This window comes from Danio aesculapii, chromosome 1 (assembly GCF_903798145.1).
Source record: "Danio aesculapii chromosome 1, fDanAes4.1, whole genome shotgun sequence".
NCBI lineage: Eukaryota > Metazoa > Chordata > Actinopteri > Cypriniformes > Danionidae > Danio > Danio aesculapii.
Genome location: NC_079435.1, coordinates 52,568,048 through 52,583,648, shown reverse-complemented (window position 1 = coordinate 52,583,648; position 15,601 = coordinate 52,568,048). Strand labels below are relative to the sequence as shown.

The window sequence follows — 15,601 nt, the reverse complement described above, 5'->3', positions numbered from 1 at the left end:
ATTTAAATTATATAAATATGATCCGCAATAAATAAACAAATAAATAAATAATTTTTAAAAAGTTTTTTAAATGTTCCAACGTGAAACTATTTCCTACCTGTTAAAGTCTTTTGAATTCATTTTTCTTTGGCTGAGTCGCTTTATTTATCAGGGGTCGCCACAGCGGAATGAACCACCAACTTTTCCAGCATATGTTTTACACAGCGGATGCCCTTCCAGCTGCAACCCAGTTCTGGGAAACACCCATACACTCTCACATTCACACACAAACACTACGGCCACACAGAAATGCCAACTGGCCCAGCTGGGACTCGACCAGCGACCTTCTTGCTGTGAGGCGACAGTGCTAACACTGAGCCACCATGCCACCATTTGATGACCATTCACAATAAAAATTGCAATGCTTTTATGCAAGTGGTCTGCTGTGGTATTATAAATATCTCACTGACTTTATATCATTCAGAATTGTATCTTCATTTTAATATTGATTACAGGAAACTGCAACAAATATTTTTGCTCAACATGGACCCCCAAATATGATATTTGGAAAATACTTTATTTGTATTATTACATTTTTCCTACTTATTATACTGTATAGAGTATTTACATATTTATTTTAATTACATAAAACATAATTAATTTGTTTAATTACATCATAATTAATATTTGATAATTTGCTTATTTCTTTTAAAACTTATTTTTACATTTATTTTTATATTTTGGAAAATCCATTTATTTGTATTTTAGATAATATGTTTGCATTAATTATGATCACAAGTAATAGATAACTTTAAGCCATAATTTGCTTTTATTTTTAATAGTTTTATACTTAGGCATTGGGTTTATTTATTGATCCTAATATACTGTTTGATTATTTTTTGGCTATCTGATTTTTATTAAATTAAATATTCAATTAATTATTCCTTAAATATTATCTTTTTAAATAGTTTGAAATCCCGTTTCACAAAAGCCTAATATATAAAATATTATATGCAATAAATACATAGATAAATACATAACGTGGGCAACACAGTGACTCAGTGGTTAGCATTGTTGCCTCACAGCAAGAGGGTTTCTGGTTCGAGTCCTAGCTGGGTCAGTTGGTATTTGGCTCTGGTTTCCCCCAGTCCAAAAACATGCGCTATTGGTGAATTGAATAAACTAAATTGTAGTGTAGTGTATGAGTGTATGTGGATGTTTCCCAGAACTGAGTTGCAGCTAGAAGGGCATCCGCTGTGTAAAACATATGCTGGATAAGTTGGCGGTTCATTCCGCTGTGGCGGCCCTTGATGAATAACTAAAATGAATGACTAAAAAGCTGAAGGAAAATTAATGAATGAATGAATGATAAATAAATAACATGTCACTAGACTGTTTTTCAAATGCTTTACCGTGATTTAGTTTCCTACCTGTGAAAGTCTTTTGACTTTGCATTAACTTCAAACCTAAAAGACGCACCGTGAAGCTGCACAATGGCGCCATCTGTAGTCCGAAGATGCGGATCACAACAGGATGTATAATCAAAACCCGTTCTCTTTGTTTAACAGTCGCCTACTGTAATGAACAGAAGAGAAACAGGAAAACACCGTGTAAAGGACACTCTTCTGAATGAATAGCGACTCATTATGGGCTTGCGCAATCTCCTGTTCGTACTGAGGGTACTTGAGGCTCAAGTATTTGGTGTGGCAGCGCACATAAACAGGGGCGGTATCTTCATTCGTCGTCGCTGTATGACAGATGACTGACAGTTGACGCGTCTAATAAACAGTTCAGCCGTTGACGCCAGTCCACGCCTCAGAAATTCTTTAGCCAATGAGGATCGAGCATAACTCAAGAGGGCGGGGCTTGTGCCTCGGCAACGTTAAGTTGTTTTCATCGGCTGTGTGGCGGAGAAGTGCAAGCACCGTTCGCTATGCAGACGTAAACTAACAGCTGTCGATGAGGCCGCCGCCGACAATTCATTTCGGCCGGGTTTAAACGCCACGGAGAACTTTTCCAGCGAACGTTAGAGCATCACAGCAGCGGTTTACGTGTTTTTGTGGCCATGGAGGAGAAGAAGGAGGAGGGGGAAGCGGAGATTCAGGAACACGGACCCGAGCACTGGTTCTCCAAATGGGAGCGGCAGTGCCTAGCCGAGGCCGAGCAGGAGGAACCGGCCGAGGAGGAGACCGATCAGAGCCAACAAAAACTCTGGCATCTCTTCCAAAACTCCGCCACCGCCGTCGCACAACTGTATAAAGGTGTGAAATGTGTAATAAAAAGTCATCGCGAGCTAGCCAGCTAACTCTTGACACTGGCAAACAAAGGACACAAACTCTAAAGCTCAGCGAATAGCCACCAAATTAAACCTAACACGAATAAAATAGGCTGTCGAACGGTTGCTTTACAACAAAACACACACACTTGTGGTTAAAACAAGGTTATTTAGCCTGTTATTTGGTTGTTTTGAAGGTCGGTGGTGTTTACAGATTAGCATTGATGCTAAGTGGTAGACGAGCGACGTAAACTGACACACATCGTTTATATAAGGAAACAGCCCAGAAATGTTTCTGTTTATAAGTGTTTAGCTGTTAACATAGCTACCTACATAATGCGTAAACGTCTATTGTGATATTTTTAAAATATTTAAAGCGTCACCCAGCTGGTTGTCTGTGAGCGAAACAAAATGGCGAAGTGCAGGGAGGAGTTCGTCTGATGAAAATAATTCGATTTGGGATCGAAAACTCCTCTGTTGTGAACTCAGACGTCGTGTATATAAACGAAACGATCTAGAAATACAAACGACGTGGTGACCGGGTAAAGACGTGAGATTTTTCTTAAACAACAATAATAGTATGCGAAACAAAATGGCGAAGGCAGGATTAGCTGGCTAAGTTCAAAGATTGTGTGTTATTGTGTCAGAGTTGTTCTGCTCTTATTGGTGTCATTAAATATGCCAAACAGCACAAAGCTGGTTTGAATAACACAATGCTTTTACACGCAATGTTCTGTTGTGACAACGCTAGAATCAGATAAACTGAATCTGCTCAACAAAATGGCGTAGAGTGCTCTTGCTACATATCAAATTTAGACGTCGTGTAATTAATGGCTATGTCTCAAAACATAGAGCTGCTGATGTGGACCGCACTTTTGGTCATCACAGACGCTTTTAGAACATTCCAAGCGCGCTTACGGCCCCAAAAGTGCTGTTTAAGTAGGCAGCTCACTATCTCATAACACACAGTCAGTGTGAGAGGCTGTAAAGGTACTAAATATAAAGCTTAGGGTGGTTTAGTTGTCTTGGGTGTGCTTTTTTGGTATTCTTTCAACACAGTGGCTAAAAGTGTGTTATTTGAACGGGAAATGATGTATCTCCATTGCAACGTAAACATTTCCTGTCCTGTCTGTTACCTCCCCTCAGATAGAGTATGTCAACAACAACAGGGCCTTTCCTTGTGGGTTCCCTTTCAAAATGCTGCAACTGCCGTCACTAACCTATACAAAGGTAAGTTGAGAGAACTTTTGTGTATTCTGTTTCATTTTACATAACAAAAGCCTATGCATATAAGCTAATATACTTTATTTGCATAAGTAAGGGGATGTATACAGTTTGCTGTATCAATGCAGTATGTGCTCAAGGCCAAAAAAGAAACAAGGCTGCTTCTCTCACTGGAGAAGGTATTTGAACACTCAAGATGCAAAAACCTCTTAAGTACCGTGTGAAACTTCAATCAAAAATTAACATTTTTCTCAGACTGCTTTGTTTGTTGAGATATTTCACTTTAAATATCAGGCAAATGACTTATTCTTTGGCATAAAAGTGATATTGCTGAACATACACACTGGAGCCTGGTAAAAAATGATAATTTTAGAGGAATTTTTTTGACAGCATTTTGAGGTTTTTGCTTTTAAACCATGTGTCTCAAACTAGATTCCTAGAGGGCTGCAGCTCTGCACAGTTTTGCTCCAAATCTAATCAAACACAACTGATGCAACTAATCATGGTGTTCAAGACTACTAGAGACTATTAAGCAGGTGTGAGTTGGAGGTGGTTGGAACTATACTATGCAGAGCTGCAGCCCTCCAGGAATTGAGTTCAAGACCATTTATCTAAACTCTTCATTTGTTTTTAACAGGTCACTGAAAGTTTTTATATAGTATGAACCTGTTTTTTATACAGCTAATACTACATGATTCATTTATAATTTTGCCAATTATTAGCATCAGTTTTGCTGCTTTACTTCCAGACACAAGTTCTCCCAAGTCCTTGTGGTATTGTAAAATGTCCATATGCACATTTAAGATTTTCACCGGAAGATGTGGATCATTCAGGAACTTGAATCCTACACTTTTATGAGAATTATGCATTGGAATTCAGACTTTCTGCTTTTGTAGCACATGTTTTTTCCTACCTATTACGTATTAGTGAAGTATGTCAGATGCTGCCAAGGAGACAGAACAACAATAAACTACTAGAGACTGCAACAACAACAGGGGTTAAGGGATAGCCACTGTTTAAAGACATTTTTTTTATTAGTCATAACTTCTGGATTTTTAAAAAAAATATATATTATTTTGTTGATGAAAAACATTGTGACAAGAAATTTCTGAATTCACAGTCCTCATTACATACAATGGACATGAAATGTTTTAGTGTGTAATGTATACTGTGCATTTTTGCGCATGATTTACTAATCAAAGGGAGTGTGTGCTTGTCTGTACCTATATGCTGTGTATTTGTATCTAAAATAAATTACGCTTTACTGTTTATTATGTGTTCCACCATTGATTGGATTACATTTTTCTTGGAGTAGTAACTAGCGCAAACCAATATCGTTCAAGTGCAGGCTGTATGGAGAAATTCCATTGGTTGGTCCTTTACACAAACAGTCACTGGGTCAAGTGTTTTAAATCTAAACAAGGGTTTTAATTATAAAACACTATGATTAAGCAGCTACTGTCCAATTAAACTGTTAGATATTAAGGCAGTTTACATTTAGTCATTTAGCAGATGCTTTTGTCCAAAGCAACTAACAACTGAGGGAGGTATTCAGTGATTCAAAAAGAATAGGCAATACCCACAGGAAGTGCCATTTATGCAAAGTTATTTGTTTGAGCTCAGAGTTTAGTGCTAGAGTAGGAGTAAAAACCTAAGTTACAAAAAACAAAAGTTATTAATTATTATTTTGATGGATTGGTTAAATGTTCTATTTAATGATCAATTATAGTGTATTTTGTATAGTAATTAAGATGAGTCCATATCTCCACTATTTGTTTTGTACTGGAGAATACCTGCTTGCTCATTAAAATTCACCAGTAAACAGTGTCTAGTAGGTTTATATGTTGATTAATAGCAACAACATGGCTGACAGTGACTCTTAATGTTTAGAATGATTTCTTTTCCCAGACAGGATCTGTCTGCTTAAGAGTGGACGTCTGGTTCACACAGCCTGGAGTAGTTGTGTATCATTAGATTGCAGTTATGAGAACTTCATGGACATGTGTTCAGCATTGTTTGGTAATGTCTTCTAGCAAAAACCTGAGTCTTCATTTATAAGTTTGGTTGGGGTAATGAGAGATGATGTGGTGGGGAGGATGTTAGATGTCATGTGGACGATTTGAGTCATGCTATTAGGAACTGTCACGCATAGGGAGGTGTTTGTGTGTTCAGCTTACTGGAGATCACTTACATCATTGACTGATTTAGCAAGTTGACTTATGAGAATTTTTCAAAGCATGTAGGATGTAGTTGTTTTTATCATGCTGTGTTCTTTAGTGTGCAAGTTCAGATTTTGAACTGATCTGCCGATTAGTTTTGAAAAGTGTGTTCTCCAAAAGCTCCCATTTTTCACCAACACCTTGCTGAGATTTGATTATCTCTTGAACCATTTCATGCACACCATCTCAGGATTTTCTAAGCGTATAATTCATTTCAGTCTGGTTCCAGCCTGGCAGTGGAAACCCTGTCAATTGAAACAAATCTTCATGCCTGCCAGTTTTGGTTGAGGCGGTTTATTTGTTGCCCATTATGGAGAGAAAATAATATATTGAAGAACAGTGGCTGCCGGTCCTGGGGAGATAATGCTGCTGTTCTGGCAGGACAAAAATTTATGGTGTTACACAATTGCTTTGGAAGTTGATGATGTAAGATTTACATAATTACATTATTAAAAGCTTCTTGTTTTAACCATCAGCAATAATTTACCTGCTGTTCGTTTTCTTCCTTCATGTAAAATATTTGCTCTCTGCTTGATGCGGTTTAAAAATTCTAAGAGGGGCTTTTTGATTTCAGGAATTGTTAAATGAGACTGACATCATTGGGCATAAAACACTAGGAAATGTTGATGCAACTGTGCTGATTCCTGACACACATGCAAAAATGCTCATTTCAAGTTTTTTTTCTTTCTCCTTTCAGAGAGTGTTGATGCCCATCAGCGGAGTTATGAGCTGGGTATTCAGATAGGCCATCAGAGGAGAAATAAAGATGTCCTGGCGTGGGTGAAGAAACGGAGGCGGACTATTCGGCGTGAGGATCTTATCAGCTTCCTCTGTGGTAAAGCCCCACCGCCACGTAGCTCCAGGGCTCCGCCAAGACTTGCAATGGTGTCACCAAGCCGACCCACGTCCTCGGAGACAAGTTCATCTGTAGAAACAGACCTGCAGCCTTTCAGGGAGGCCATTGCCCTGCACGGTGAGTGTGCTCTGACAGATCCGTTTCATTGAGACTTCACGCAGAAACGATTGCAGAATATCATAATTTTGAAACCATAATAAAAAAGGAATAATATCTAATCGCATTGTGATGTTGATCAGTACCTGTGAATATTAAATGGGATAAAGACTATTGGAATATGAAGTCTGTGTGAATAAATTGTGTGGTATCATGCATTACACTCAAGCACAATATATGAGCACATGAATGTCATCTCCGGAGTATCATATATACACACACACACAATTTACAGCTTCTTTGCAAAAACAAAGTTATTTTGATCCTGTTGAAATTGTGAAATATGTATTGTTGAGAGTAAAATGTACTCTTTAGTGTAATGATAATATGAATGACAGTATTGTTCTTAAACATTTTAATTTCAACAGGAATAAAACAATTTTAAAATTTAAAGAATTCCTAAATATGTTGCGTTAAACCTTTTAATTTCTACACAATTTCATGATTTCTATAAATTGAGAAGGTTTTTGTTTACAAAAAACTGTCATTAAAATGAAGTCCAGGGGTCTGTCCGTAGTACCTCGCTTAAATGATCAAAGATGATTTGACAGATCCTGGATTTTTTAATCTTGATAACTGATCTCTGGCTAATTTTGCTTCAAGTTTGCAAATCAGGTTAAAATGTCTGGATAAACTGATTGGAGATTGCTGCATGTGTTGTGAAGGACTGATATATCAATCCTCGAAATCATGATCAGCAATGCAACGATTGGCTGATGGCAAAGCAGCGTAATGACATCATCTGATTAGTATTAAATTATCCATGTGAGAAAGTTACATAAATTAATAGTAAATAGTTAAATATGATACGCAATAACTTTCCACCGTTGTTGTGGGCTGCATGCTTTACACTTTCATGTGTCAAGAGTATTTAGCAATTTATTTAGTTTTACATTTAGAGCAAAAAATTTTATTAGGCCTATTCAAGTTTCTTAATTGGTGTAAGGAATAACGCTGTTAAAAATTAATTTTGCATCAAAAAGGCATTTTGATACCAGTAAAGGTGTCTGCAACTCTTGTGAAGCATTAAATCATCATCATATTAGCAGTCAAAACATGTTCATGATCGCGTAAATAATTTTTCCTTAAAAAAAAAAAAACTAAAAATTTTTTTTTTACTAAAGCTGGTACCTTAAAATAGTACGCGTTTGTGTCTAAAAAGTCTTTGTGCAGTCTTATTTCAGGGTGCAGATTGCATAACTTATATTTATGTATTATTTTTATTATTATTTATTTTAAAAGTATATACTTTTTTATATATATATTGTTTTTAAACTATTTACTATTTTACCAAGTGTATATAACTATACTGTAAGAAAATATCAGCATTCTGTTAATACTTTCTGTATTACCTTTGCTTGGAAAAGATCCAATCTAATCCTGTTTATATGAAATTAGCCTGCTCCCGACAAGTTTGATCTACCTGTACTGTTGCTATGACAACAACTCTCGGATGAGTTTTGAAGAATGAAACAATCCTGGATCATGTCAAATAACCAAATCCAGCTAATTGAGTAATCAACCTACGAAGAACAGACCCCAGGACCAGAAACGTAGAGAAAACAATTTAAAATGTCCCTGTAATTGCTTGACTGCTTTTAGAATGGGTCATTTGCAAAAGGAAATCCCTCTATTAAAATGAAACATTAGTACGCTGCACGTTCTGTACCTGAACAGCACAGACTGTCTTATGACATTCTTTGAAGCGGTATAATTTAAAGTGCTCCCTTGCTTTGGGCTTTTTCTTTTGTCGAACACTTTAACGCTGCATCTCTTTCTTTGTCCTCTGGTTATCTTCAAATGTGCTTCCATCCAAAATATTACCACACAATTCAGAAAAACATAACCGATGATGGGTTTTCGGAGCACAACACTGCGTAAACTGATGATAAAATAGCAATATTCGATCACTTCTTGATTAAATTGACCTTATTCTTCACGTACTTTTTGGCTCGAGACTTCCAGTCTCATTCACAAACTGATATTTTCTTATGAAATTATTCTACTTCTATGGAAAGTCATGCACACACTTGTTTGTAGAGCAAGTAGTTTGACCATTTTCTGCCGTTTATTGTTCCTAGTCATTTCTCCCGCTGAATCGGAAGTTCTAAAACAGTAGCAAAAACGAGTGCACTTCCGCATTGAAGAATAAGGTCAACAGTGGCAGCATGTTGCTTTGATGAAGGGAATATTTTATATATTGAATATATTTCTCTACCTCTGTGTTGAAGGTCTAAGTGGAGCCATGGCGAGTATCAGCATGCGCTCCGGAGCTCCAGGTTCACCTACACACCTGAGCGCCAGCTCCGCCCCCAGTCGCCGCAGAAATGGTCTCCATGATGTAGACCTCAACACTTTCATTGCCGAGGAGATGGCGCTCCACCTCGACAACGGAACTCGGAAACGAAGCTCCGCCCAGTGCAATGATGTCATAACAGACTCTCCCACTCACAAACGCAATAGGATGATCTGAGCTCTTAAGTAAACAGAAACAACACCATGCGTGAGAAAAACAAAATGCCACTCCTCAGTCATCCTCCCATCTTTATTCAGACCAGGAAATAAAAGCAGCCAATAACAGTGCTCACCACAGCCCAGCACATCTCTGATTGGTCTACAGAGCCCCCGTTGAGGTCATCGGTGGGAGACGGTGTTCAGTGCAGAGGCCTAAGTGCCCTTCCATAGGATCCTGTCGACAAACACACAACCCTCATTCACTATATTGCTGTGTGAGTTGATTGTGTGTGTGTGTGTGTGTGTGAGAGAGAGTGTGTGTTATTATGGCTGAACTGAGACGTGATCGAACGCAGGAACAATAAAACATTTTCGTGTGCATGTTCGCAACGTAATGAGCAACGTCTGTTTGATTGCGTGTGTATACAAGTACTTGGTGTGTATGTGTGTGTATGACTGATGAGTTTTGTGTTAGAGTGAGTTTGTGTGTGTGTGTGGTACCTGCCTCTTCCTCCAGCACCTGTCACTGCCCCAGCTCTCAGTTACCATGCTGCGGCTTTCAAAAGCAACAAATGTTTTATTTTAATATTATTGACAATGTTATTCATGATTTTTCTTTCTCTTTTGTTTTGCCTTCTCTTAATTCTGCTCGAGCAGCAGGCACAAATGCTGTGATGGCCATACATCCGCTGTCATGCACATCTCTCAATCATTTTTGAATATCTTCAATAATTTCCCTTCGTTCTTCCTGAGCATCCATCTTCTTTTCATTCATCCTCTTTTGTCATTCTTCCCCAGCACCTTTATCTCCAGTGTAACATTATGTCATGTAAATACCTGTAGGTGCTGACATAGACTTGTGGTACATATTGTAAAAAAAAAAAAGCTGTGCAGAGACCATTGAATTGTTAATGTACAATAATGATTCTTGCATTAAAGAAATCAAGCTTTTAACTACCTCCTTTTTTTCTGCTACATTTGTGTGTGTGTTTACCTTTGTGGGCAAATAGGGTTTTATCCTTAAATTAAAATGCTAATATATTGAATGCACGTTCTGTTGTGTCAAAAGTGCAATCTGTTACTGTTCTTTTGACAATCTGTGAACAACAGCTGTCAATACCGATGCTTTCAGAGTGATTGTCTGTGCCCATGTGTTCAGCTGGGTTTGAACACTTAGTGAATTTTTCCACGGGCTGGGCTAAACCCACACAATACTAGCTTAGAATCCACCACAGTTTCTTTTTTTTTAATATATTGATTTATCATTTCTAACATGATTATGATATTAAAGGCAGCAAAAAGGGTTCCAGTCAGATCTAAAAGTAAAGCAATGAATTGTGTGAAAAGGAGGAACCACAATGTCAAAACTCCATGCCAAACTGTCTATTAAACATGTACGTATTAAACATGTACGTTTGACACCCAGTGGTTAAACTAGGTATTGCACTCCTAAATTAAAACAAACGCAAGGACAGGTTGCCAGATTGAGGACGAGAGCAAGTGATTTCCACGCGATAGAAGTAATATTGTCCATATTAAAAGGAGTTTTTGTTCTAACCAACACCTCAAATTGATATATTATACACAGTATCTATATTTCTCACAGAAAACTATGAGAATCATCACCTCAGGTAAACCTCATGTGCTTTATTCAGTGTTAAATGCTAATAACGTGAGTTTGAACGTCATTTTAAATGACATGTATTGCCATATACTGAAAGCTGCAGCAGATATAGTATATTATCTAGTATATAGTAGTATATTATATAGTATATATAGTTCAACTCAGATCTTGAAAATAAAATAAACTGTCTGAAATTGAACTAGAACTAAGCACATATATCAGTGATTTGCCACGAATCACGAAAATAAGTGCTTTTAAGAATTTATCGTCAAATTTGAGAAAACACATTGAAGTAAGAGTCTATTTAATGTATCTAATTTAATGTCAATTTAGTGCTTTTAATACAGTTACTGATATGGCAAAAACCAATGCGACATGACATGACCATGTTTTAGCTTAATTTTTTTGTGCAACGGAGGTTAAACATTTTGCATCAGGTGCATTTAGGTGTGAGTTTGTGATTTATTTTTCATTGAATTTATATGTAGTTTACTAAGTTGAAAAATAACACTGCTCCTCTTTGTTTAATTTTAATACAGAGAAAACATCCTAATCAATTGAAAAATTACCCAAAATAAAAGTGTTGCCCCCCTCTGAGACTGAGGTGAATCACATGAAAGTTAGCTCTGAATTTTTTACTACACTTTACTATTTTTTATTTTTATTTTTAATTGTGCCTTTTTTGAACATTTGAGTTTGACTGATACTTTTTGTTCTATTTTTTAAAAATCTATTTTGTTCTGCCATTTTGAAACATTGAGGTGTTCAATTTAATTTCTATATTAGGAAATAAAACCTTTCTTGGTGTTCTTTGAGCCTATATTCAGTATGAGTAAAATACTTGAGTTCTTTTAAAATCGGATACTTTAATACTTTTACTCAAGTCTTATTGGAATTGGTGACTTGTAACTTATAATGGAGTAATTTTTACAGTAAGGTATCTGTACTTTTACTCAAGTATGGTTTTCGGGTACTCCACACCTCTGCCAAAGGAGATCCCATATTAATGTAGCATGGTAGAAACAATTGTGCTTTGAATTAAATGTTTAGTCATTTTTAAGGTTTTGCAATCAGTATCATAAATAGTCACGTTAAAAAGACAAAGATTTAAAAACTATTAGGATTTCTTGTCCATGCAGTGACAATGACAGAAAACTCCAACCACTCTGATTTACTTTTGCACATTGCTTTTCTAAGTAATTGTCTATAGGGCCAAAAGATTCTGACTCTTGATAAGGGACAGAAAATCAAAACACTTCTTGAGATGCAAAACTTAATCAGTTAAATTTATTAACAAATTAAAGGGTTACTTTACTCTCAATTGAAAATAAAAACAAAAACCACCAAGGCATCAAAAAATGTGAATTTTTTTCTTCAGTAGAAGATATTTATTTGAAATAATAATGAACTACAGGAAACTAACAGGAAGCTGCGGTTAACATCATTTTAGTTTTGTAGTTTTACAGTTTAAGAGTCATTCACAGATAACGTGTATAGGACTATTCTTCAGAAGTTTATGGAGGGTTTGCGAAAAAATGTCATGCTCCTTTGTAAAAGTATTTTGTAGTATTTTCAAAATACAGTATTTTATTTTGATCCCGGTTGTGGCTGCTGTATTTTGTAGTTTATTTTGAAACACTTAACGTTTCTGTATTTGGTATTTTATTTTAAAATATATTTCAAGGTAGGTTTGCCCATCCTTGCATATGATTAGTTTTGATTTCTTGGGGACTTTTAAATTACTTAAGAAACAATTACGGTTGCCCAAAGAACCACTGAGTGCTCGTTTAAAGAACATTTCTCTAAATACTCCCTTCCACAATAAAGAACATTTATTGGACTGAAATATATTTGTATAACCATCGATGCTATTGAAGAACCTTTGTTTTTACGAGCGTTAGATTTCCTTAAATTCAGCCCATCTTTCTTTACTGTTATTTCACCTTCATATATTCGGTTCTATCCGTTTAACCTTCTCACTCGCTCGCCCGAATTTATCCACGATGAATCCCCGTTATTCACGCGAAACCTGTTGTTCCATTGACAAAATTAGCGTTCACGCTTTACGTGCGCGCGCTTCAGGCGTCGAACGACCATCGCTTATTTCTATGGGAACAGTCCACCACTCTGCTACAATGTCACCGGAGCCGCATTGCTTTACGCCGGTGCTGCTGGTGTCCTCCGATCATCTCGGTAAAGAAGACCGTGAGTCCATCTCCATAGCAACACGTTACATATCTGGAAGTAATATTTATCCTTCCCAGTGAGTAGAAACTGATGCTGTTTTTATCTTTGGTCGCGTAATGTCGCGCAGTCACCACTAGGGGTCAGCAGCTAACAACACAAAACAGCGTGACGACGGAGCGAGAGCGTGGAAAATCAAAACCGTCACAAACAACATTGCTCTTGCAGATCGCGTCTCGTCGACATGATAGTGTGTGGATGAGGTAAAAGCCTCCTTTGAAAGTAGTTTTGGCGGAAAAGGGTCAAAACAAGGTGGCTTTCTGTCTCTTTGATGAGAAATGAGCGAGGGAGGGGGACTTGGAGCGATAAATTTCTGTAAAGATGAGCTCAGTGGTGTTGGGCTGAATGAGAAAAATCACAAACAAAGCTTCATGAGTGGGTAGAGGGAGAAAGAGAGAGAGGAGAGAGAGAAAGTAGAAAATAAATGTGTATTGTGGAAGGTTGTCTATAATACACATCAAACACTTTAACAATGGGCACAAAAAAAAGGAAAATTGTGTCATCTACTCACCCTCAAGTCTGTCTAAACCTGAATGATTGCCTTCTGTTGAACACAAAAGAAAGTTGTTAAGATCTCCTGGTTTGTGCTGGAAAGTACGGCTATTGTCATTATTATTTTACAATGAACGTGAATAGGGACTGAGGCTGTCAAGCTCGGTATTTAAATAAGTTTGAAGTGTCTGCTTATCACACAAATAAAGCATATCATGGCGAATGAATCATACAAGCTTGATGAGCTACATTCAATTTTGGAAGCTCCAATCTATAATATTTTCTAATAGAAAACATCAGGTGTAAAATATCTTATCTAAAACCAGAGAAATTGGAGTATTTTGTGTGTATGGGTAGGTGTCAAATAGACAGTAAAATGTTTTTTTTTTGTAAAAACACAATTTTTGAAGATTTTATATATATATTGTAGTTTAAAGTGTGAGAAAACTAAAAAAAAGATTTGTAAATGTGTCCTAAGGCGTGACAGCAAAGATGAAGAAAACAACTCTTCATTGTTGAACATTTATCTTGAAGGTGCAGTATGTGATCTGCCAAAATGCTATCCATTAGCATAATATCTTTGAAGCACAGTCCCTCCCCTGATGTCAAAACCACACCTCCTGAAATCACGAACGTGCGCCGTAAGGATGACAGTAGACAACCCACTAGGTCATGTCATTCACCAGTTAGAAAACTTTAAAGTACTATATAATACTAAAATTCTAAATGAAAAACCGTATTATATCTAGCACGTTTTCAGTTGTGTTGCAAGCAAAACTTGCCATAATGTGCAATATTTCAGCATGCAAGGATCGCTGGTCTCCTTCTGTCACACTCTTTGTCCTAAAGCGACTACTGTATGCTTAGTGCTTGGCCAGCGGCGTGTAGGAATTACACTTATTACTAAGCCATATGTACATGCTATTTCAGACTGAATATTCAGAGTAGCGTGGTAAACAATATAGGGACAAGTCACAGGTTGTCTTTGTTAAAAAATGAACCAATGTGAATATAAAACCAACTTCACCTAAAGCACGCTAGGCAGAATAGCGCTATTTACTTCTGTTTTACTAATGCTGTAAAAGGACTCTTATGAAATTGAAAATAGCCACATCAATCATTTGCCGTGAAATTTCAGTGGCTGAACAACACTTCTGTGCATATAACACATTTATAACAACAAAATCTACATCAGCTTTGTGTGACTAAAAGAGTTTTAAAACAGAACATGACCTTTCTGAAAGAAATACTTCAGCCATGGTGTCATCTTTCCTCCAGTGTGCAAAAGTAACTCTAATATTGATTCAGGATTTTAAAAAGTTTTGATTCAGCATTTGTTTTTACCGCTGTCTCTCTCTTGTCCACGTGACCGTGGCGCACATGCAAATGGCGGATCTACATGAACGGGTGTGCAGATGTACAAATCTACATTTGTTGATAGACAGTTTGGGCTACTTATCAGAATTATGGGAAATGTCGGCCCGACAATAGCTAATTGGATAAACATTTTTTAGTCTTATGCTTTATCCAGAATTAAAATACATATAAATACATTTAGATCATTTACTTTAATCATTACTTGTGGAATGTGAAGAGAATTTTAACCAGCACAACAAAAATGTTTCTGAAGACAATCACCTACTGCGCTTTTAATATAGTGCTATTCATTTTATATAAATTGTTAATAATAATATATATATATATATATATATATATATATATATATATATATATATATATATATATATATATATATATATATATATATATATATATATATACTCTCACACCAAAGGCCAACAAAACTTGATTTTATAGTGGTTTCAAAAAAAGTTATTATTCCAAGACAAAAACTGAACATGTGCATGTTATGGGCTTCAGACACATGATCTTGAATGGAGTCCATCAACTATTTAAAGTTTTCCTTGAAATTTGCCATTTAATATTAGCATAACGCATAGTCTCACACCAGAGGACATGATTTTTAGTGAGAAAATGTATCAAGTTCCTATATTTTTAGAATTATATGGATGAAAAAATGATCGCCATTTACTAAAAAAAGCCTCTTTTAAAATGAA

At 36.5% G+C, this 15,601-nt stretch overlaps 1 protein-coding gene across 1 annotated transcript; it reads left to right on the top strand.

Annotated features, from left to right (window-relative positions):
• Positions 1-1,864: 1,864 nt before the first annotated feature.
• Positions 1,865-10,122, top strand: hapstr1b (HUWE1 associated protein modifying stress responses b). The gene is made up of 4 exons (XM_056462666.1): positions 1,865-2,240; positions 3,401-3,484; positions 6,395-6,670; positions 8,941-10,122. Exons 1-4 carry the CDS (start codon positions 2,045-2,047, stop codon positions 9,180-9,182), a joined length of 798 nt encoding a protein of 265 aa, XP_056318641.1. The 5' UTR covers positions 1,865-2,044; the 3' UTR covers positions 9,183-10,122.
• The last annotated feature ends 5,479 nt before the right edge of the window (positions 10,123-15,601 follow it).

Coding starts and splice junctions, on each gene's coding strand:
- hapstr1b (XM_056462666.1), top strand. CDS start 2,045: ATGGAGGAGAAGAAGGAGGAGGGGGAAGCGGAGATTCAGGAACACGGA. Junction 2,241..3,400: donor CGTCGCACAACTGTATAAAG/GTGTGAAATGTG, acceptor ACCTCCCCTCAG/ATAGAGTATGTCAACAACAA. Junction 6,671..8,940: donor GGAGGCCATTGCCCTGCACG/GTGAGTGTGCTC, acceptor TCTGTGTTGAAG/GTCTAAGTGGAGCCATGGCG.